This window comes from Trachurus japonicus, chromosome 7 (genome assembly GCF_045865225.1).
Source record: "Trachurus japonicus isolate A0001 chromosome 7, Traja_1.0".
Taxonomy (NCBI): Eukaryota; Metazoa; Chordata; class Actinopteri; order Carangiformes; family Carangidae; genus Trachurus; species Trachurus japonicus.
Window position 1 is genome coordinate 17,249,424 of NC_140913.1, and position 24,889 is coordinate 17,274,312.

General features: G+C 38.9%; 1 protein-coding gene across 3 annotated transcripts in view; it reads right to left on the reverse strand.

The window, feature by feature from the left end:
• The window catches only part of cntn3a.1 (contactin 3a, tandem duplicate 1), an 85,626-nt gene that overhangs the window by 42,972 nt on the left and 17,765 nt on the right, over positions 1 to 24,889 (reverse strand). For all 3 annotated transcript variants that reach the window (XM_085781638.1, XM_085781640.1, XM_085781637.1), the window contains exons 3-7: positions 22,999 to 23,131; positions 19,840 to 20,015; positions 9,841 to 9,936; positions 989 to 1,192; positions 33 to 135 (exon numbers count right to left, since the gene is read on the reverse strand). In XM_085781638.1, coding sequence (XP_085637764.1) covers positions 33 to 135; positions 989 to 1,192; positions 9,841 to 9,936; positions 19,840 to 20,015; positions 22,999 to 23,131 — 712 coding nt within the window. The remainder of the gene's footprint in view (positions 1 to 32; positions 136 to 988; positions 1,193 to 9,840; positions 9,937 to 19,839; positions 20,016 to 22,998; positions 23,132 to 24,889) is intronic.

A 24,889-nucleotide genomic window follows, 5' to 3' on the forward strand; every position in this document is an offset into this window, starting at 1 on the left:
TGACTGGCATAACAATGCACAGTGGGACGTACTTTCCGAGTGCAAAACATTCCAGTTTGACAGTTGAGCTCTTGGCGACAGGAACAATTTCAGGGAACTGAACTTCGATTTTTGGCTCGTATTCACCCATGACACCTGGAGTCATAAAGAGAAACACAGAATTGATGCCACACGATAAGGGATTGCTTTCAGTTTAAGGCCTGAAAAGGTCACAAAATCAAAACAAAGCTTAGGCAATGACTGTGTTGGCAAAAAGAAACTGTGATTCAGTTGCTTTGACAACTTTGTATTGTTTCCATGGGCTTAAATGTCTGCTTGTTTTTGAGATTGAAAATACAAACTTTCACACTAAGCCTACAGTATTTTGGTGGTCTACATACTGTAGCACCAGGCATCTGCCAAGCATAATTACAAGCCTATTTCGCTTTGGACATGAAAAGAGAAAGATGAAATGTTGCAGTTGCTCGTTGCCTCTTGAGCTTGACACCAGTTCTCCGTGGGCTCTCTTTTCCAAATCGGTCAGCTAGATAAGAGTCAAAGAAAAAAACTTTGATGATCTGATCAGCCAGACTGTTTTACCAAGAGACTCACCGCTCTTTTGGGGGTACTGGGCAGCAAAACCATGCAGTCTTCTTACATTTCAACACAGTGTAATGTGTAATTTCACACAACTATGTATCTTATCTCAAACATGCTAAACAGACAGTAAACAGTTTCATTTTGTGAGCCAAGTCACGGGAATAAATGAGCAACAGATGATGCAGTTTGCTGGCAACAGTTAACCAGCAACTGGCAAAATCAGTGTTTGCCAGCTTAAACTTTCACCTTTTAAAACTTGTTATCTTGCCAGCTACAGCTAATTAAAGTCAAAACATTTGCAATTTGGAAGTTGCACAAAATTGTATTTGTGAAACAAAAAATAAACCACTGTTTCTTCTCTGCTTTTTGCTCACTGCATAGTTCAGTAAGGGTTGTTGTAAGTCCATACCATCTACCCGTAGCACTAGGGGGGTTGGAGGTCCTTGTACACTGCTTTTGGTGACTGTGTTGGTGACTACACAAGTGTAGTTGCCCACATCGGAGGGCTCCACTTTGGCAATGTAAAGATTGCCTGTCTTCTGGGACACAAATCGTCGTGTGTCCTGGATGACAAAAGACGGGTATTCATTGAAGATCCAGGTGAAGGTGAGCTCTGTGAACAAAGTCAAAAACACAAACTGCATTTTTACATCATCCACACCTGTGCAGCGATATTATATGCATCATTAGCTGTCTCATCATTGCAGTTCAAGTGCATGCCTTCAGGTATAAAACAATTAGTGGATTACACTGGTCTCCCCCCATGATTATAAACACAATTCATAATTGAACAGCTATAATTCTTACTAACTGTTTCACAGGTACAATATGTTACATGTCACACTGAGAGTATGAATGACTCACTCTTCAGCTTAGAAGAGAACTGGAAAGGTTGGGTGGAAAAATGAGGAGTACGTAGATGGTAAAATGATTAAGCATGTACAAACTCATAACAGACTCCATTGAGGCAGTGGAAAAGCAAACACTAGTGTAGGCAAGAAATAAGAGTTGTTCTGATTCAGACACAAGTATTGGAAATGTCTTGGATACTGCCAAAAATACTGGTATTGGTATACAAATACAAATTACTTTACTAATCACCAAAGGAAAATTCATCTGTCTTGCAGAAAGATCTCAGAAATGTGCTGGGCAAAAGTTCCTGGAAAACGCCCTTTGTTTGTGTGCTATTCTATTATCATTGTATTTCATTTGATATTAACTTATTCAACTTCTGCTTGGGATTTTTTTCTCTTAACAAGGCTGTATTTACAAATACAGAGACGTATTATGTACAGATTGTATATTTTACAAAAAAGGAAACAACAAAGCAATCAGCATCATCCTTTGAGGCTGTCATGTAGCAGCAAAGGACCTTAAATCAACCCTTAAGCTGCATCTGCTGCATGAAGAATTATACAGTATAATGCCAAATAAATCCAATGTATACCCATCTCATGTTACTCAGAAATGATAACACCAAGTCTTCTATTCATCACTCATGATAACAAGTTTCTGAAAGACTCCCAGTACTATCAACCGAATGGAATGCAGTCACAGAAGCTATGCACTAACAATCAGCAACATTATAAAAACGAATGATGGTGTTTTGACATATTGACACAAGGATAGATTGCTATGGACCATATTGCATCCCTGTCCCAAAAGCAATCTTGGCTGTTGGTAAAAACTTGTCTAAGCGATGACTCGGCACAACAGGACAGGGAATAATTGAGACGTGAGTTGGACACTCATCTACTGACTCAGTGTTGCTCTGCTCTTTAGGGCTCGAGGACATGTGGGATTGAACATATAACTGCAAACCTTGCAAATCATGATGTGTCACAGTATCTTCAGAAACTTGTATGATGTGCATGTGAGAGTGCAATTTTTTTTTTTTTTTTTTGTACCAGGTACAGCGTAGGTGTTTTTTTTTTTTTTATGTTAGTTGCACATGTAAGGACAAACTGACCCTGTGATCATACAAAGAACACAACAAGATTGCAGCTTCACACCTGTCTTTCTTTTTTTGTCACATTTTAATTCCAGTAGGGTCGATCATTTTACAATAAATCAATCCTGTAGATTTATTTTACATGTCTGCTAACAATTAGAAAGGTGTTTGGGGGGGTGGCGGGGGGGGACTCATATCTAAGAGGCTTATAATGAGCTTCAGTATGTGAACTGTTTAGAAGCTTTGGTCAGAGCTAGAACTAAGAATGGTATCAATCTTTGCATCTAATTTACTGCAAAGAAAAAAGAAAGCGTTATTCCAAATAGTGAATGAATCATTTAATGGTTTCACAGACATAACAAGAGGAGTTTCACATCTCTTGCAGTCTCCAAGTTACTGTGACTTGTAACAACCATGGCTCTTTGGCTTGATCCGTCCGACCCACACAGGAGAGCAGCTGTAAAAATCCTCCTCTTCCCTAAATAATAAATCCCAGCTCTCATCCTCACAAAGTTATTCATATTTAATGTCTATTTTTGAAACAATACCTTCTTAAGCTGCATGCAGGGCATGACAAACTGGAACAACAGCAAATAAGAGGTTACTAATTGGTTAGTTAAAGATTCATGGTGAGAAACAGGAAGCAGGAAATAGGAAGTGGAAAGCACCATTTGGTTTTACTTGATGATTTGACTTAAGAGCCTTCTGCGGATGGACGGTAATGGAATAATGCAATCATGAGTGACAGTGAGTGGCAGATTTTCATTGTGGTTCCATTTAGCCCTTGTATAATGAACAGGCAGCATCAATTCCCCCCTAATGATCTGAGAGGGAGAGAGAAATGGAACATGACAGGCCAAGGACATATTGAATCCAGAGTAGATTTTTTTTAAGAGTGTGTATTGTATCAAAGAAACGTATATGGGCAACTTGTGTCAAAGTTTGTACTCCCAAGTCTGTTCCCCGGACGGTAACAACCATTAACCAGGGGTACCTATCTGTATTCATAACACACAAGTTCACTCTACGAAATGGCTTAGGTCACGCACATGGGAAAAATGCCTGCAAGCTATGTGTGTTGTTACTAGCCAGCGAGCAGCCTCTGTTTTGGGGTAGATGCACTGGATAGAGAGAGAACAAGAGATTTCAGCCTTGAGTAAATCTAAAAGGCCTGTTTCCATTAGTGAAAGGAGGTCAGATGCATTAGGTCCTGGGCGCACCACAGTCATTCAGACCCTCTCAGAGCAAAAAGACAACATACACTGACATTTGATGCAAATGCAGCACAGAGAAGTGAAGGAACGCTGCTGGATTCCTCTTGGATACATGACAATATTTTGGTCATTCTTTAAGAGCAACTTCAAACTGCCTCTCCGTTTTAGAGCATCCTGTTCTACACCAGACTACTTCCTGCAGCTGTCTTGAGGGTTTTCAGGCATCGTTAAAATGAAATAATGGCTTCCTGAATCATGCATGGGATATTGAAATCCTTTAAGGAGGAGATGAGGCAGATCCTTGTCTGAGGCTGCATTGAGCTGATCGTGAAATGTGTCCTGTCACCCTTTATGGGAGCATGTTTCTCACTTTTCCAACACTTCCAAATTGTCTATTTAAATTCCTTTTTTTTTTTTTCAAAAGTGGAACAACACAGTCAAAGTGCTGTAAATAATACATCAGTCCATTATTCATCCTAGCATTATGCATGTATGCATCACAACATCCTAGTGTATCCATATAATATTCCTCAAATTTGACAAGATCTTTTGAGTCCTTACATTCTTGTTTTTTTTTATAATATCTTTGTCTAAAAGTCAAAATATTCACCAATTCTCTGCTAACTGTAATCCAACTAAGAAGATGCCATAGATCTACCTCTTGATTTCAAAATTTTCTCTCTTTTAAATGAAGACTGGAACTTCACAAAAAATATTTGGAGAAGTTCAACTATTTATTGATACTTGAACTTGACACTAGTTCAGACATTGTTCTAATTTTTCTGACTACCAGTACAGCTACAGTATCAAATTATTTACATTTTACACAAAGCAGTATATCCATTACTTTTTGTAGTCACAATGAGGGGGTGAATGAGGACAAGGGTATGTGACTGGAAAGTGTGTGGGTGTTTGTGTTATGTGTATAAATGTGTGGCCATGTAACCACATCTAGATGGATGTCTCCTTACCATAACAGATATGGTCATGCTGGCCTTTTAGCTAAGATGTTAGGAAATTGCACATGATTCATCCAAAAGCACATCTCAACATCCTCAACATCACCATCGATAGGCATAATCTACAATGGCAGGTGCTGAAAATGTTGTCAGAAAATGGATCATTCCAACCACTGCGCTAGGTCTCCAGAGAAAAGATATGATCCATCACAACAAGAAGGAATGAAGGGGCTGCCGGTGTAAATAAAAGCAGTCTGTACGTTACTGGTCGGCTGGACAAAAGCAATTCCGGCTGTGCATATTTGATATGAGGAAAACAGCAGGGATGTGAACTGACCCAGTTTGAATGAATTTGAACAAGATTAGCAATTACTCAGTCAAATACAATTACTGTTGACAGTTAGAGAGCAATGATAATGCATGTTGGATTTTGAATTTTCTCGGATTATCATATCAGATGCCTTGCATTACATTTGACTATATTTGTTTCATCCTTTTCAGGTCGGGACAAAATCTGTCTCTTCCTCCATATTTTACCTCTGTTGTAGTTCTTGATCTCGTAATGTCTGTTACATAATTTTCAATCATTTCAATAGTATGTTGAACTTTATGATAAAATAACTACCCAAGGAAAATGTTGGAAAAAACACCAGCAGGGACCGAAACCCCCCACACTGCTGCAGCCGCTGCTCCTGCTGATAGCAGACTTTTCAATAGCCTTTTCGGAATAGCGAGGTCTTTAGAAAAAATGGGAACCCCAGCCATTAGGCCTACGAAGATTTTCAGAACGGCGGGGATTCGGAAGGGCAGGGTGTGACCAAAACAAACAAATTTGTGGCTGTCAGTAGATGGGACACAGTCACAGATTGTCACTGTAAAAAGACACATGCATGCTTTTGACATGCTCATAAAACTGTCACTTAATTTGGCAAATGTAAAATAAAAGTATACGAATAAGAAAAACTTTGGCTATGTGATGTGTGATATTAAAACCTTGATGCACAAAAAAGTATCATTTTATCTAAACCAAAAATGAAGGATTACCTTTGTGAAGTGATTAGTATTTATTTCTTGTATATTACAATTTGTATTTTCTGCCCAAAACGGTGAGAAATGTTTTATTTTTAAGTTTTGGTGTTTATGTTTCTTTTTAAGTAAGTTTGAATTCAGAGGACCCTGAGAGATTAATGGTTAATATGGAAATGGAAATTAGCCTTTGGCTACACTCCGGCTTGCTTACATCTTATTCCTAGTGAAGACATGTTCATTAGCATGCATTGTCCCTCCCAAATAAACTAATAATAAATAAAATTATTAAGTAGGGACAGCAATTTCGCTCAATAATCCAAGTAAGAGAGTTCTTCAGTTATTTGTTGTTTTTTATCATACACTTTCTATAGTACACATGTGGTCTAATTATGCAAATAAAACTGCTCCTGTTTCATTCCTATAGTAGTCCCTCAGGCCGATACAATACACTTGAAATAAACTGAAAAGTAAGAGGAGAACTGTAGCTAATAGAGCGATGGAACAAGCAGTGATGCAATCATCAACGTACATCTGTACAACACTTATCAACTCTACAATGGTAATACAATATTTCTATCTAACGAGAGGAGGCATTTTCTCTAATGACAGTGTGAGACATATTGTGGCACTAAAGTATTAGGTCTGTGTTTCCTCTGCATCTTCGATAATTAAATAATGATGGGCCTACAGATTTAATGGTAGTGTGTGGATGTAGTTATGATTCCTCTTTAAGAGCAGGTAAAGGCTTTATTAGACTTGATGCGACAGATATGGGCCAGGTGCAATGTAACTGTGTGGGTTACTGACATCAAGCCCTCCAGGACTATAGTCCAAAATCATCAGTGTCATGTTGGTGGGTAGTCCAAAGGGAGTTTGGAGCATACATAAAAAGAACCAACTTTTCTAACAAATGACAGACACGAAGAACATGAATTATTGAATAGAGTTATTGAATAAATCTATTAACATTTCCCTGAAGACAAGAACATCAAGACCCAGATATCATATCTCCAGTGATTTTGTCACAGTGTGGCACATCTTGGTAAACATTTGCAATTTTGTCAAATATGCAAAATCACAGTTAAAACAAAGCAGTTGAAGTCTTGCATCAGATGATGAGTTTCTATAGTGCGAGATTACATTTTTGTAATAATATAAACAAAACCATGTCCCTAAATCCTCCTTTTGCGTGAGAGTATAAAGGACAAAGAGTCTAGAGACACGGGTGGTTTAACCATCTGTTAGTTAAAAGGTAACACAAAACATTTCATCACTGATGAAAGCAAAAAAACCAAGAGTATTCACTTGATTAGGAGGTGAGTTACAAAGGTTCTTAAAGGACAAACATGTTGTCAGTTTTCTCGCAGTGGTGAAGCGCCCACCTGCTGTACATGTTAATAAATTGTTATGACACTATGAGCCTTATGAACTCTGGACAAGGTCATTCAACACTTCCAGTCCTTTCCAGAGCCAAGCAGCAGCACTCCTGAATAATTCCTGAGGAATTCTTTGAAAATGTGAAAATAAGTAGTGCCTGAAGTCAAAATCTCCCTTGGCCTTGTTCCTGTATGTAACACAAAATCTCTCAAATCTAAAGAGAAAACACCTTTGAAATTTCTTTCGTATCGGTTGGGTAATACCCCGCTTTTGCCATGCTGTATATGCTTCTCTGTTTGGCACTCTGTACCTGGCACATCTTAGTAATATTACATTTTAATTGAGATTAAATCACATTCTAATTTGTATGCCCCAGCTTGTGCTCACACAACAGGAATATGAAATTAACACAGGAATCATTTGCTTTTAATAGAAATAGATACACCTCTATATAATGAAGTCCATTATCGGTGCACTAATAGTACAATGCACTACACATAAATAACTGAGTAATGTTCTTCTAACAACACGATACAACATTTACTGAGTTGATTATTTATCAAACATGTAAATAAATGCCTGATGAAGCCCACGGGGCGAAACGCGTTGCTGCGGTTTTAACAAATAAATTTATTGAATGTACCCCATTGAGTGCGGTGGAACCTTCTTTTCTTTTTTCATGGTTTTTGTTCCTGACACCACCTGCACCATTGTGGAGTTTTATCTGAGTTGTGCAGGGGCAATCTCTTCTCTAATGTAAATAATGCATTTTTTGTTTTGTTTTACTCAAAGGGAGTTTAAATGTGACTATGACTGTTCATTCTATCTCTCCTCTTTCTCCTCCTCTCCTCTGACAAACACTTGTTGTCTGTTTGTGTGCTGTGTGCAAATCACCCCAAAGAATTTGGCACATGTAATCCATCCAAGGAGAGGTCAGTCAATGTCAACTCAATTCTGTGGCCAGTGCTAAAAAGATGGTGAACCAAAAAGGTTGTCAATTGACTGCCATATGTTTTGTCAGTGCTCTTACATAAAGAAAGCAATCTCCCTCTTCCAAATTGTAAACATTAACCTGGTACAGTACATATGCCATTGCATTATGTTTCTAGAAATAAACCAGACAGAATTTTTGCAGACAGGTCATTATCTTAACAAAATTGATTTTTTTTTTCCCCCTGGGAATAATGAATAAACTATTGAATTTAAATTGCTGTGCCCAGATTTTTCAAAAATATTTTTGGACACTGTCATGACATTGCTACTGCAGCCAAACACTCCTGACAATGCTGCTGTTTTGTTTTGGCATTTTGACACCTTTCACCAGGAGATGTGTCTAGAAAAGAAAAGGCATTACACTACAAGGCTGCCAAATGTAAGCATATGGCTCATTGTTCCAGCTTTTCCTGTCAACACAAGGTGAGATACAGTATACAGAACAAAGCTGCACAAAATTATCCCTACTGTAAGGTTTGTGATAAAACACACACACACACACACACACACACACACACACACACACACACCTGATCCTATTCTTATTGCAGCTAAAAATAACACAGTAGCACATGGTTGACTAATATTTACTCAAGATGACACCAAATATTGGTTTGTGCCCAGTATCCACTTTCACTAACACAAGTACTATTTGTCAGTTTATTAACTGATTCTCAGTGACACTCTGCTGTTAACAATAAACTTGTCTTTTCTATGTCCATTTACAAAATGTACTATTATAAATTATAAATATTTACTATCATAAAGTTAGATTTCCTTCAGTACGATGGAATATTTTTGTTAGCTTCACATGTGCCATTATATTGAGATTTATTGAGACAGATAAACATTTTCGCTGATCCAGTATAGGCAGAATTCCTAATTGCCAAAGTGTTCGATAGATTTAGGCTACACTTGTTCAACTCTTACATTTGACAGAGAAAATCAATACCTCAGTGACTAATGTTTATAAATTCAGTTGGCTTTCAGTCATGAATATGGGATAAGGAATTATGTTACGATGAAATCATAATGAAATGATTCCACCAAAAGTTGACACAATAATGTTTAAAGGAGTAATAGTAGTATTCATGATGATAATAAAAAAAATAATACCAATAATGGTAACCATTATCATCATCATAGCTTTTTTTCCACTCCTATCCTATTATTATTAAGTGGCTCATTCAATTCAACTTCATATTTACAGTAAAAACACTTTAATGATACTCCTTTAAAGATAATGGCAGTATGTTACTTTAAGCCTGCCCACCTGGTAATACAAAAGCCAATCTTCAGACCCCGGTGTAGAGGTTAATAGCACTGGATGCTAACTCACATTGATAATGTCGTGGAAGCAAAGGGCTGATGTGAAGCAAACAAAGCACCTTCAGAGAAGCTCCATTACTCAGCCTGGCAGGGCCCCAGCCACAGACAGCCTCTCTAGTCTGCATGCCAAAGTTTTCCCTCGCCCCCATTGAAAATCGGGCTCACAGGCCAGAATGTCCCAAAGTAAAAATGACTCACTCCACTGATCTCAACAACATAAACAAACAGCCAGGAGATCTGAGGGGGAGAGCACAAACATGACTTCCACTTTGTCCAGATAAACACAGTAAGGATGAGGAATCAGAGAAGTCCACATTTCTGTATAAAACTGATAGTGACTCTTCACTAATATGTTTGCAGCACAAACGACCAGCAGGTACAAATTTAAATTGCGTAAGAAATAACTTACCTCCAGAGTGGTGGGGCGGGCCACACAGTAAGACCACTCCTTGACCTTCACGAACCCTCACTGGACTTCTTCTCTGCGTCTTGAAGTTCTCCAAGTCTGCTTACCACAACACAAAAGCAATAAAGAAAAAACAATCAATTCATTATGAAGCCATAAGCACACAATAAGCAAACACCTGCCTCTCTGTTTACAGAGATAAAATGCACTACAAGTCATATCTGTGGTCACTCAATAATTTCATATCTGGTTAGAGCACGGCTACTGGCCAGACTTCAACAGTGAGACATGATACAGAACTTTTGCATATTTTATTGAACAATTCATGCTATGTTTGCATAAACACAGACATGGTGCTATGAAGTCCAGAGCACTTCTGACTGGAGCAGAAAGCAATTCCTCAAGTATAAGTCACACATGAGTGAATTTAATTGGAATGGCGTATTGTTATCACTTTCTATGTTTCATCCACTGCACACATCCAGCAACAATTAAATGACTAAGACTGAAACATCATTTGTATGGAGACCGATTACTTGTTGACAACCTGCTGAGAGAAAGCACATAGAGACAGCAATCCTTGAACACTTTGCCTTTTCATGCTTACTGTGGCTCTCAGAGCATATTTGGCTGCAGGCAGTGCAGGCAAATACGCGGCTGCCATATAATGACATAATCAAGAAAGAATTCAAAAACAGAGAGAAAAAAAATGCAAAACTGACACATCCTGTGTACAAGCACAGCAGGGCGACCCTCTGCATAATAAATAAAGAATATGATCTTTGCAGACCCTGTGAGTAATGGCGGAAAATTACATCCACCATTCAACAGCTTTACATAGCTTTATAGGGGTGTGAATCTTTGGGTGGCTCATGATTCAAAATCGATTTTCAATTAAACCGATTCTTGATTTTCTTTTTGAGATTTTTAGTTTGCTTTATTAACACATGTGAAAAAGTTGAATGATGATGATGTCTACAGACTATTATATCAGAAGCCATATTTCCTCCCCAAAAAATGCACATCACATGTATCAGATGTATCTCTATTCGATTAAAAATCAGTTCTCATATGCACATGCAACACCTGTAACAAAGGCGGTGCAAAAAAAAAGAAAAAAAGAAAAAAGACGGCACTCCGCTGTCCCGCCAGCCCACCTGCAGCCTGTCTGCAGCGCCACAGAGGAGCTGCTGCTGGTCCTCTCTCTTCAGCCTGGTGTTTGGCTGCACTTTGTATGAGTTAAAAATGTGAAGATCTAACGTCACCTGAGCATCGATCAGCTGATCCAGAGCTCAGTGGATGTGGCTGCTCAGCTGGAGCTGGTTCACAAATGATTAAGTATAAAACTTGTGTATGATTTCACAAATTAATTAGTAGATCATTAAATTATTTTCATATTCGGTGCAGACAGATTGAGTGGATGCTTCAGTGCCCGATTCTTAATCTATGCCTTATTCATGGATAATACAAAATAACATACTGTACAGCCAGTCGGTGCAAAAACACATAGGGTCCCTCTGAACTAACAAAGTGTGTATGTATATATATCTATGTATATCCTCTAGTTCCTCAGTAAATGTGAGAAATGTGTTAATTCGCTGTTCTCATTTTATGCTGTGTATGCCTGAAATGGTTGGGGAGGCAATAATAATCAGCCTAACTTCAGGTAACATTAACTCTTACTCTGTTTATCTCTGTATAAATAAAAAATCACAGTTAGTTTTTGAATGTGCTTGCTTTCTGAGCTGAATTTCAAAAACAGAGGTCAAAAAATATTACCTGGTAGGCTAGTTTCAAATTATTTTATCAGCTTTATTTAAAGGGGCTTTCTCTGAGCATTTCGGTTTCTTGCCAGAAGCCGATGGTAGTCTTTATAACACAAAAAGTTATGATACACCCTCTGAGCAGCACTACATCCACAGGAGCAGAAAGGAGGCCACAGTACCAGGGCCACCTGGTTAGCGTGCTAACTTCAGAAGAAGAGGATGTGAGCGACGAGCATTAATACTGGCATTGCCTTCCACTGCTAGAGACAGCTCTTGGCAAATAGAGTAGTGAGAATTGATGCTTAACTCACAGCATTTCTTCTACTCTGATAAGTTACAGTAACTGTAGGTAATGAAACTGGCTGTGCAGCAATAGCTGAACGTACAAATAGTTCCAGTATATTGACGTTTACCAAAACATTTCCCTGATGATAGCTTAACAGAATTTAGACATCATTATTTTGAGTATTTACACCTGAACATGTTCTATTGTTCTCTATTCAAAACAACAAATGTCAAAAATCTTCAGTATAAGTGATGAACTGATACCAAAGAAGCAATACTGCCATCCAATGAGCTATCCCACTAAAGCAAAGTTTTAAAGTTGCCTCATTTTTCTCCCTATACCCCAACATCAGTGTTGGCTTAGAGAGCAGAATAACCAGCTATCTGATAACACATTAGACTGGAGCTGCTCTGGCAGGGCCACGACCTGCTGACTCAGATAGTACATCCCATGCCGCAGTGGTAAGGACTTTGAATGGTTTCGTGCGGTTGTTTCGCTGACTTTCTGCACTTTATTGTCATCCAAAAGTTGACTAATGAAATAATACAATATCCATCACAACCATTTGGTATGTGTACTGTGTGAAAGAAACTAGGTCTGCATATGCCTGGGTGCTGCCCTGTCTCTTTAACTTCTTCAGAGTCTGTCATTAGCATGGCTTTGGTAGTCTGCTCCCTGATTCATGATTTTCCAACAACTGGATAACTCTGATGAAAAGTACTGGCCTTTTCAATACGGCCTTTTTTCCTCATTAAAAAACACTGTGCATAGAGTACTATTTTTCCTGATAGTGACAGTTTTGGAAGACGCGCTGTCTACTCTATCATATTAAGATAGCCATGTAGGACCTTTTGTACAGATATTATTGAACTGAATATATTATTATTAAACATCAGTACAGACATTGGACTCAAAGAAGATGTTTTTTCCCCCAGATATTGAGATATTTTTAAAATTTCTGTGGCTAGATGAAATATCTTTCGAACTGAAAAACAATTTCCTATTACATGCACATTAGTGTATTATTGCTGTTTACCAGTTGCACAGGGGAAAAAGGGTCTCAACTTTAAATAAAGTAAAGCTGCTTGTGTAAGCCGTACACAAGCAGCCTAAACGTGTGTTACGTACCCTAAACAAGTAACTGTGCTCGGTGTTGCCTAAGGGTGTATGCTACATCTGAAAAACAGTATATCAAATTGCATATTTTATCATAATGAGGAAGAAATACTGAACAAGACATCTCCTCCTAATTGGGTGCTTTTTTGTCCCCTTACCCTTTCTGTCAGTAGGAACTATAAACAAAATATGGGATCAAATTGGCCCTTTTCTACCAAACCAGGCTCACACATTAGAAAATATCAGAGTTGCTCAACTCACAGCAAATGTGAAGCCCTCCTGATCAATATTCCTTTGGAGTATGGTGGGGCGTAAATGAGCTAGACACACTAAAAGCCAACAATGCCTGACAACCCAAGCTGTTCCGCACCCTGTGGATCATCTTATCAAGCCTATCATGGCTCTGCACCTCCATGTGCTTCTCCATGGCTGGGTTCAGGCTATTTTGAGTGTTTTCAGATCCATGAAATTGGATGTGAATTTGCATTTTTGGGCTTGCTACTCCAATGTGACCCATTGTAATGAATGAGAGGAGATTGCAAAAAGGGAAGAATTGAAGCCATACTCTTGAAGTCTTAGCTTGAGGACAATTTGTGATGTCATTACATTTGTCACCTAGTCATTGTATAAAAGAAATAAAGACTTTTAAAAAGTTTCTTTATTCGAAGTTCTCTGGCTATGGTTCATTTGCCTCCATTAAGCTTCTGTCTTTTAATGAAATAAGACTAGGTCAAAACCCTGTACGTGGCTGGACCACATTGAAGGCTATTTGCCTTCTGCCTAGTGTCAGCTGGTTTCAGCCCTTTATCTATTTGCTATTCTCCCAAGCTGCCGCACTGCACTGCTAAAATCCTCATTTTATAACCACAATATCATTTGACAAAATCACCATCACATAAGTTAAAGATAACAGCTGCTCTGTGATTTCAGCTAAATTTGCTTGTACAACAATCTCTCAGAGAAAGTTAGAGGTTTTCATTTATGTCAGCTGCCTTCAAACCAGTCATTCATGACAGTAAGGCTGCAGGAAGAATAGCTGCTGCGTGGCAAAAGCTAATGGGGATCAAAACAAAACAAAAAGGGTTACTGTGTATTTCTGATGTCAGCTGACCAGTTGCAGAAGGTTTGAATAGAACATATTCTTTAAAAACAATATTAACCTTTTGGCCAAAAAACTACAGATTTTAATCGGCTGATGGCTCGGGGTGAAATGTCTGGGCATCATCAATTAATATCAATCCAAAGATATTTGGATTCATCCTCATGGGACCATGTATGTTTGAACTTAACGTTATGCCAATTGATTCAAGTGTTGTAGACCAAAGTGTTGACAGGTGGGCTGACTAATAATGCCCTCCCATTAGTAAGACTGAAAGGTCGTAACTGTTTTTGAGCAGAAATGAAAATAATCGTTTCTCCTTCCTTACCATAAAAGTTATGTCTTTGTTAGCGCTCCTCGGTTAAAACAGTCATGGCTGTTGATGCGTTGTTGTTAAGTGAGTCACCTCTCACCAAGCCGTGTCAAAAAGCGAATGTGAATCAGTTTAAATATAATAACGTTCCCTGATATCTTCTAAACCCATTAATGTCATAAAAGCTTCTTTCACCTAACTATTCACTTTTTTCTGAATTATTAACAAAGATGCGCTCTAAGTGCATTTTAATCGATCTCTCTTCAGAAAGTCTTGTCAATTTACTTATACTCACATTCATGACCAGCCTCAGTTCTCAGACTAGCTCAGCTTTTTGTCTAACCACTAAACTTATACATCTATGAGAGGAGAGGAAAGGAGAGGGAAGGTGAGAGAGACACACACCAAATGAGAGGAGGTGATGGTTTTTATCATCTATCAGAAATGCAGCTATTCATTTATATTTTTACTTTTGTCATAACAACATGACAGTTTGTTTATTGCGTTGTTCTTGTTACTTGCACTTTAAAGATTTTCGTCAGTAATGAAGTTTACACAGTTTTATTTAGTGTTGAAAAACCCTTCTGTTTACAACCACAGTCACTTCGACTATTAAAGCAAAGATTACTCGCTTCAAGGTAAGAATATTCACACAGTATTGGTTTGTGTTTGTTTTGTGATGTTTTATGCTGTCCAATCTTTACCAGAAAGCTCTTTATGCTCCTTGTTTTTTACTATTATTATTATTATTTTTATGAGTAATACCTTACATGTAGTCTACATGTTTTGTGTGGGAGGAGGAGTGAAATGTGTGGAGGACATCTACACAAACCCTCATTTGACAAAACAATGTGCCTGAAAGCATTTCCAGTTGTAATTTACAGCAAACCATTTTGTCATGCAATATTGTGTGAATATTCTTACCTTGAAGTAAGTAATCTTTACTTTAATAGTGACTGTGGTTGTAAACAGAAGGGTTTTTCAAAACTCAATAACACTGTGTAAATTTCATTACTGACGAAAATCACTCAAGGGCAAGTAACAAAAACAATGCAATAAACAAACTGTCATGTTGTTATGATAAAAGTAAAAATATAAATGAATAGCTGCATTACTGATAGATGAAAACCATCACCATCTCTCATTTGGTGTGTCTCTCACCTTCCCTCCCCTCTCCTCTCTTCTCATAGACGCATCAAGCAGTGAACCCTTAACAGTGAGTGACACATGACATTTGAGGAGTGATAAACATCAAAGGGGCCTAAGTCTTACAGAGCGCTACTGCTGGAGTCTCCTGTCAATTACAACACTGTTGTGTACCGCAGCATTCACAAAATGCTCACTAACCTGCACGCTAGAAGATGATTTGAAACCGAGGCTGAGCACTTATAGCATCACGGTGCTGATGAGAAATGTTATTGTCCCTTCCTCAGATGCGCCCCAGCACAAAAGAGGCTTAATTTTCACCTGAGGCAACAACAGTGACTAAACGAGTGCAGGACTAATGAAAGAGAGACAAAAAGAAAATGAAAAAAAAAAAACAAGATATAGAAATCTTGCAAAGTAATTATATAGATAAGGCTGTTAAGTTAGACTGGAGCCAGTAAGAAAAAGATGCGGAGGAAGAGCAATCACAGGGCTGAATTTGATAGGAACTTATAAGATACAAGGGAGTCACATCCTGCATCTCTTTCATACTGTAAATACAACGATTTCACCCTTCATTAAACACCGTTTTACCCTTGTGGCTCTATAAGCAGCACAACATCCAGGCTGTAGCATGTTCTCCAGGAGAGGCATCCAATACACTTTGCTTATTGCAAGCCTTGCAATCTGCTGTATAATGTTGCATCTTGCATCAGTGAAAATCCTTTCATTTACACCAAAAATATCCCTTGGAGATTAGGAAACTCAATCTGGCTTGATAACCAAATAGATTATTCCTTACCACACTCCCAGCAGGCGAGCAGAACCTTTTAAACATTTAAGTCTGTATTGTCAACAGGATCAAGAACCTTTATACTTTTAGAGGTTTAAGCCCCAAACAGATGGTATAAACTGTTATATCACCCATCTTTCAGAGGATTAAATAATGTGGTCCATCTACTCTTATGTTTTCACTGCATATGCATGCAACTCTTGCCTGCACACAGTCAGTGTTATGGGACATCATCAGCTGGCACAGATCTTAGACATTGATCTTCAGTCTTTCATCAGCATGGGCTTTCTTCAATATATCAACAAATATAGCTTACATTGTTAATGAGAGTACAATTTTATTTTATTTTATTTACAAATAAGGACGCTGTAATCACTGTTCTACACCTGTTTTTAGCAGTGGTGACTTACAGTGTTGGTTTTAGGCTTTCAGACTAGACATAAAACAGTATCAAAATTATATGTGTCATAATTATTATTCACACTAATCAGTATTATCATATTCTTGTTAAAATGCTCTGAAATTATTCAAATGTAATGTCCACCAAATGATTTTTTGGCTGAAAACATGTCTGCCTTCTGCATGCACACTCTGTAAACAGGAGGACACCAATTTTATTATTTCGGTGTAACGTCTTTTGGACACAGACATTGCAAACACACCTGTCAGTGCACCTAACCCAGCACAGCGCTGGGCAGGTGACAGGAAACATAATGCCTACGCTGTACTTGGGATAGAAACTGGCTGCAGCAGCAGTGAGCTGCAGCCCTTTTTAAAAAACACAATCCAAGCGTCTCACACTGAGACTCAGTGGCTACAGCTCACTATTTCTCTCATGTGTCTGTGTGCGAGCTCCGTGGCCATGTGACATTGCTCTGACCAGACAGACAAACTCATCTAGCAGAGTAAAAGGAGTCAAATGCGTTTTTAGCAGGATTACTGGCTATACTTACTTTGGCGTAAAAAAGGTTTTAGAAGAAAAAAAAACTGGAGCTGCGATGTCACCGCCTTACAGCATGTAATGACTGACACGTCACAAAATGTCATCATACAGAAAGGAATCTTTATCCCAGGCTTAATAAGAGTATGAGCTGGACATTATTGAAGATCCTTGTATTCTCATCATTATGACCGTTACCTGCGTCTTTGTCTCTCAGAGTTATTACGAGATAGAGATAGACACAAGCCCCTGGGAGTTTGAAAGAGCATATTGAGCTACTGTGAGTCAGATGCTGTTAAAAATGACATGATAGTGACTCATAACAGGCAGCTCCTCCAATGAGTTATTCCCTTGACCTGAGACCTACTCAATCACAGAGCACACTTAATTAAGTTAAACCAAAAGCAATAAATAAGATGTACAGCACATCGGCACTGGTGCTTGTCCTCATCCATTGACAAAAGCGGCACGTTCCAGGTCTGGCCCAAGCGATGGATGACACCAATAACAATGACATACACTACCAGTCAGGACTCAAAAACTGGTTGGAAATTTGGATATGATCAACGGCCTGCAAGCAACTCAGGACACAGAGATTTGCCTTATGCTGAAGATTCAAAGCTGCTCTGTGACAAAGAAACACCAAAAAACTGTAAGATGGATACCTCCAGTGCTCTCCCAGCCAATGATCATTTCTGCGTCTGCTATGGCAGAGAAACAGACATCAGAATTTAATCAAGCTGCACCGTCTGTTCACAGATATAAGAGCTGTCACTTGATATGGGTGCCCATCAAGAGTGGAGGCCTCAAGTTCACCTTGCCATCAGAGATGCCTTAGACTCTGGTCTTATAAAATGTGATGGATGAAGGCTGTAAAGCATCAACTATATGGGGGTCTGTCAAGGCCCACCACACAATCACACAGTCCTCAGCACAGGGATGTGAAAAATGTTGAACCTCCAGGCAGAGAAAACACCAACAGTGGGGCATTAATCATTTTTAAGGATAAAAAGATAAAATTAACCTTCAATATACTGTATATATGTAATTAGTTATTATTTGATTTCTTACTAATGACCGTCAAAGAAATATGTTTTTTGGTCAGTCAAATCCAAATAAATAGGGAACAGCATATCACCAGAAAATTGAGGTGTCCACTCCTGTCATAAGAAACAAGGAAATGCACCCTTTCTCTCCTCCCACCTCTCCTTCCTCAGTGGCGTAGTAAGACCAGGCCATAGCTGGCCTGTGGACAAATCCTAATGAGCTGCCACATTGGTGGGCAGGTGGACTGTCAAAGATTTCATAAAGTTTTTACTGCCCCTCTTTGTGTGTCTGTCATTCTGGGCAAACATGAGAGCGTGCTGTGCATGTGTATCAGAGCTGGGCTCACTGGCCAATCAAAAAGTATCAACCTTTACACTGAGCCAATATTAGCATGAACCTGACAGTTGTTACACACTGAAAAACCTGAATGGATTGGGTTATAAATAATGTTTTCCACTAAGTTTTACAGTGAATTTTGATTACAGTATGTGTCCGGGTAGGTACAGTAAGGTAATTTTCTTTGTTTTTTATTGTAGTGGCAACAAAGGTCATACCCAGTTTGCCCAATCAGAGAGACAGAGCAGAAGAGCAACAGCTGAGCTTGAGGAACGAGTGGAGGAATAATGAGGACGGCTACAACACAGGTTTATAACCTTAGTCACAATTACTACTCTCATCCTGTCATGGACTGAGGGCAGACTGGACGCTACAGTGACTCACTCTTGAAGTACAAGGCATATTTCTATATTATATTTATTTATAGTGCAAGACAGGGCAGGCTAAGGCAAGCTGGTGAGCAGGCTAACTTCAGTAAATATCAATGCGAGAAAATTCATGGATGCATTTGACAGTATTATCATTTGACTGATAATACTGGTTGATTTTGAATGTTTCAACTACTGCCTGTCTTCTGTCCCTGGATGTTTTTTGTTATTTTGCATCAGGTCTGACAGCAAACAATTTCCAGACACTCATGGAAATTATACTTTCAGTTAACTACATTGTCTGATGCTTAATGAAATTTTACTTATAAATAAAAAACAAAGGCCGAATTGAATTCAGAAGAAGTGAACTTGAACTAAACCTTACTGAATAATAAAAAAAAATGCTGCAATAAAATAATACATTTTATTAAATGATAATGAAACTGAAAAGAACACGAATTATTGAAGACTATTGAATGCCAAATAGCCCAAGAGCTGTATTTCTGCTAATTGAACTGGGGCTGTCACCAATAAAAAATGAAATTATTCTGAAATTTAAAAAAAGAAAATACCCACATCCTATAACACATCATACTAATGATGAACAGTTATAAAAATTAAAATCAATAGAGCAGTGTTAGAAATATCAGTCATCTTATCAGACCTCCAGTGAGCTCACTTCTCTCTAACTCCTCACCTTCAGATTCTCTTTATTTTTTAACCTGTACCTTTCAGTCCCTGCTGAAGCTGACTCAAGTGACACCGGCTGAAGTCATTTCTACATGATCTTACATGCAATGTGCAGACTGGCCTCTCTGCTGACGATGGTGCCAAAGGAGTTTGATGCCAGGCACTGGTAGATGCCAACATCTTCCTCTTTGTTCAGGCGACTGATATGCAAGTTTCCTCCCATGAGAGAGTAACGTGACCCCGGTCTGGGCAGGATGAAAGAGTCATTTAGCTTCCACCTGTGAATGCAAGCACATGAAAATGTCCTTAGTGCATAGTGTGTGATAATCAGCTCTGATTATTTGTACTAGACAGATGGATGCTAATACAAAAACTATCAAAGTCACAGAAACTGACCAGTAACCTAAACTGTGGCTTACCAGACACTGTACTGGCTACTACAGACACTGAAAGAGATGTCACACTGTGAAGTGTGCTATGGCAAAAGCCAAAATGAATACTGAAATGAGAGGCAATCAACAACAGACATTTCACAATGCACTTTATTTCTATTCAGGCTTTTATTCAATTTGCACATGTCATGTCTAACAAACAAATCAAATTCTGTAGATTCCTTTGACATTTCCTTTTTTATTTTCAGCCTGTTTGTCCATCAACCACAACCCGATAAGGATGGTCCTTTCACAAGGAACAAAATCCTCCCCTCCAATCACAGTGATTGTCACATGTGAGGAGCAAGAACCACCACTGCTCCAACAAAATTACTTCATGCAACACACAGGATAATACTGCTGTTTGATTGAACCTCTTCCTTAGAGTAACACAGCAGTCCAGCAAGTGTGTGAGTGTGTGCAAGACAAAGAAAGAAGAAAAAGAGTTGGGGAGAGAGAGAGAAAGAGAGAGAGAACAGCAAGACACATCTGCCAGCGGTCAACTTGTTACTGTACAAGATCTGTGTGGCTGGGATCTGGGAGTGTTATTATTGTGCTCTTTGAATAATTAAAGCTCATGTTCCAAGAAAACCTGCTGAGTTGATGATGCCGGTACAACCAAATTCAGCATGTGACCATAGCCTCCTAAATAATTACTGAAGACTACAAGGTTCGATTTCTATTGAACATTAAACTGTTGACTCACTGACACACGACAACATGACACAATATTAAAAGGATTAAGCTCTTCCATTTAGTTTAGCAGAAAGCTCTCTAAATGTATAGATACATTTAATCATGGCTTCTTGGAATTGCCTGCTTTACAATCAGGCAAATTTTGTGTGCAAATAACACTTCATTCTCAAACCACAGCCAAAGGGAGAGAAAATGAGGAAAAAACAGAGAGCATAAACACAGACTGACAAGAAAAGTGACACATGCAAAAGAAGACTCTCAGGAAATAGCTTTTCATCGAAGAAATAAGCCACAATTAGGGTGAATGTTAGCTGCTTGGTCTTAATTAGATTTTCACAGCTCTCTGAAAAAAAAGGAAGTTTGAGGTTTCCAATTTCACCTTTCCTCCTCTTTCTTCCCTGAAAAATATTTAGAGAGAGAGAGAACGGGAGGCAGCTGAAAGGAAGGGAATGGGGGGGGGGGGGGGGGGGGGGGGGGTAGTGGAGTGGTGCTCAACAGCAGATTGGCTGATTAGATTGATTTAGTGATTCGGTGTTGCTGCTGGAACTGGTCCAACAGCTCCAGATGAGACAAATCAAGGGGCTGTGGTGACAACTTGGAGTGGGAGCTCTATGTGGCAGTGATCGTTGGGTAGTCTTGGACAAATTAATTTGTCCTTGGCGCCCCTGAAATAGACCTGCCAACATTCACAGCAGTGAGGAGCCACTCAGCATATGGTGTACTGCTGCTGAACCTCACAAGGACCCAAAACCCTTTCAAAACTCATTTCCAGCTCTGGCACAAGTGACCTCTGCTACAAAAGGAAATTGTCAAGTCAAAGGCAGCGCTATGATGTGTGCTGACTGAACTAACATCACAGCCTGTGTCCATCTGCATATCAGTCCCATCATTAGAAGTGATAAAAGACTGATATCATAACAGCTTGTGATCAATCTGAAAATCACTTCTTAATGTGGTATATAAACTGCCACAGTTGGTGGCACTTGCTGTAATTAAAGAGCTAATTAGACAAAATTTGATTCGATATGGAGCCGTGCTCACTCTCAGAACTTGAACTCAAAAGGGCAAAAAAAAAAATGTACTGATTTGAACTTGTGAATTGGTTTCTATTTGAAAAAGTAGGTCTATGCAGACAGTGAAATAGTGACTGATTGCTTAATAAGTATTCCAGCCGATCCAAGTGATAAGATCTTGTACATTCATTTCAATTTGTGCCCATTAGGCATAACACCAAGGATCTTCAAGCTACATTAGCGGCCGCATATGCTGATGTTATGAGAGATCGTTTCAACCTATTACACATTAAATGCTTGGCTTTGCAATTTGCATTTAATTACACTGACAGAAGTACAACAGCTATGTGGCCCCATTTGATGGATTATGAATTAACAGCATATGTGCTTGATGCACTTTAAAGCAAATCATTGTTTGTCATTTGTTTTCATTTGTCATCATTTTAGCAGAACCGGGCATCAATTCGTTTCGAACACAGTCCCTAGAGGACTGCTCAAGCACACAGTCCGTGTACTGAACAAGAACAGCCGCTGTTTTGCTGCACCTCTGTCCATCAAGTGATTTTTATCGCGTAATGATAAGCTCCAAATCAGATGAGTCTGTGAAGTCTTTGGCAGTGATTGTGTATATAACATTAACTGTAGCAGTCCTGGAGCAGAGATATTGAACAACATCTCTTATCACATCATTTCTGGTATGTGAAATAGACTGGAGTTTTTCTTTCTTCTTCACTCAATCTCTGTCATGATAGCAGCCAAGTTTTGGTATGTGATTCTCTTGGGTCACTTGATCTTATCAGTGGTCACTGACACTGATGACTGGAAGCTCTAAAAATGATAGAGGTTCATCACACAATGTGAATATACAATAGATCAGCAACGAAGGCCAATTAATTCTTCATTTTCAAATTAACTAAGACTGACAGTAAAGCTAAAAGCTGTTGGCAGCTTGCAGCACAGAGCCATAAGGTCGATGAATACCCAGTTTTCCCAAGGCAGTAAATCCAGTCTCACTTGGTTTTTAGTACAAATGTTACACTTGAAAGCTCTGGGGTACTGCCTGAGGGTTCTGCATAACAAAAACTGAACAGCATGCATAAAGCTATGCCTGCAAGTGTTACCTGTAGAAGGGTGGTGGGTGTCCCTGTGCCTCACAGCTAAACACCACCTCTCTGCGGTTCTCACCAGGCTGAAGGGGAAACACCACACTGCCAGGTTGTTTGGTGAACACGGGCCTCAGCAGGACTCCACTTCCTGTGTAGGGAACCAACAAACGCTACATCAGTTTCTTGTCATTGTGAGCCTGAAAACCACATTTAACATTTACAGGAAGCAAGTTGGAAACCGTGCTGCACAAAAGAAGGCTGACTTACTGTGTATATTTCTGTTTGGCACGAATACGCATTTTTCATATCAGTCATAAAAAGTACTTCCCTACGGTCCTGCATCAGCTGGTAACCTTCATAAAACATTAATGCAAACATTTGAATGTACAGACTGTACAGTCAGAGGCCACCACACTTCAGCACAGTTTCATATAAACCCTTCAAACTCATCACCACCTTCCCAAGGGATGTCATCCTGTAAGAAATCTGAAACAACAAATTTTGAGAGTAATATGGTCTCATTTTAAATCAGCCCTCATTCGAACCATCAAAATGGTGCCCTTGAGAAATAGACAAAGAGAAAAGGCCTATAATTTTCAGAGCAATTTTTCGAATACTTGAGAGAGGGGTTGTTTTGTGTTTTTATGTCTTGTGCTCTTTCAACACTGTTTTTGTTCTGGGGAAGTGGAACAAAAATTGCTTTTATCATTGCTACCCATTATTACTCATAATGCAATCTTGCTATGATATAACAAATCAACAGTGATGCCTGAAGATTGCTTTGAATAACACTTTTACGGTGTTATTCATTGTGCATATATGCAGTGTGGACAGTACTGACGACTGTTATCGTTATTATCACTATCATTATCATAATTATTCATCATGTGGCGTTCTACAAGAGAGAAAAACTTGTAAATATACAATATATACAGCATAGTACATACATTTATACAATAACTCTAAATTCCCTGAGTGATATCACAGCATTGTTGATTCATTGTTTTTGTAAGAACAAAGACACAGACAGCAGCATGTTGTGCTGGCAAAACCCACAGTGACCCATGGGGTAGTCAACACTTCATTGGAATAAACATTTCTTCCCTGCGATGGAAGGGGAATTCATTTGGATTTGTCAGAATATATTTGCATTTCTGTTGTGGTGCAGAAGTGGGAGGATTCTATAGGCAGGGCAACTAATTTATATGAGAGACAGGTAGCCTTTTCAAGTCCCTGAAGCCCAGGGAGTACAGGTTTATCCTCAAGACTCAAAATAACTCTCTGAGAGGGTGGGGATGTTTGACAAGGGACCTTGTACACTGATTGTTCCTCTCCACAAGGATAAACCTCTCAGAAAGTTACACAGAATAAAGGCCTCCTAATTATAATCTTTGTTAGATGAAGCGTGTCCTTCGCAGCAGCGTTGAGAGATGATTGATTACCAGAAGACACTTCCTTGTACAGCGCATATTCAAACACAAATCCTCACACTTGTTGTGCATAAACTTGCCAGGAAGATAAAGCATGCAGTTAACATGAGAGGAATCACAGAATTGATAAATGAGTTCAGCTATTAAGTTAAAAACATTTACATTCTGCATATTTTTTTGAAAAACACTTCAACACTTCAGCTTATTTATTCAGTAATCTATTTTATTTTTTTAGGAACTGTTTTTGCATATATAAAGTGCAAAAAGTAATGTTTCAACATTCATTCGCATCTCTGAAGGTGTTTTATTGTATTCAGTTGTATTGTATATGCGTAGGGCCCTAGGGCACAATTTTATTGATGTGTCCCCTGTTACAGCACAACTTGCATTTCCACGCTTGCAACCAGGGGCAAATACCCAAAATGCATTGACCCATGCTTGTCAGTACTCTTTCTTTACATAGCCTTGGTGTGCAG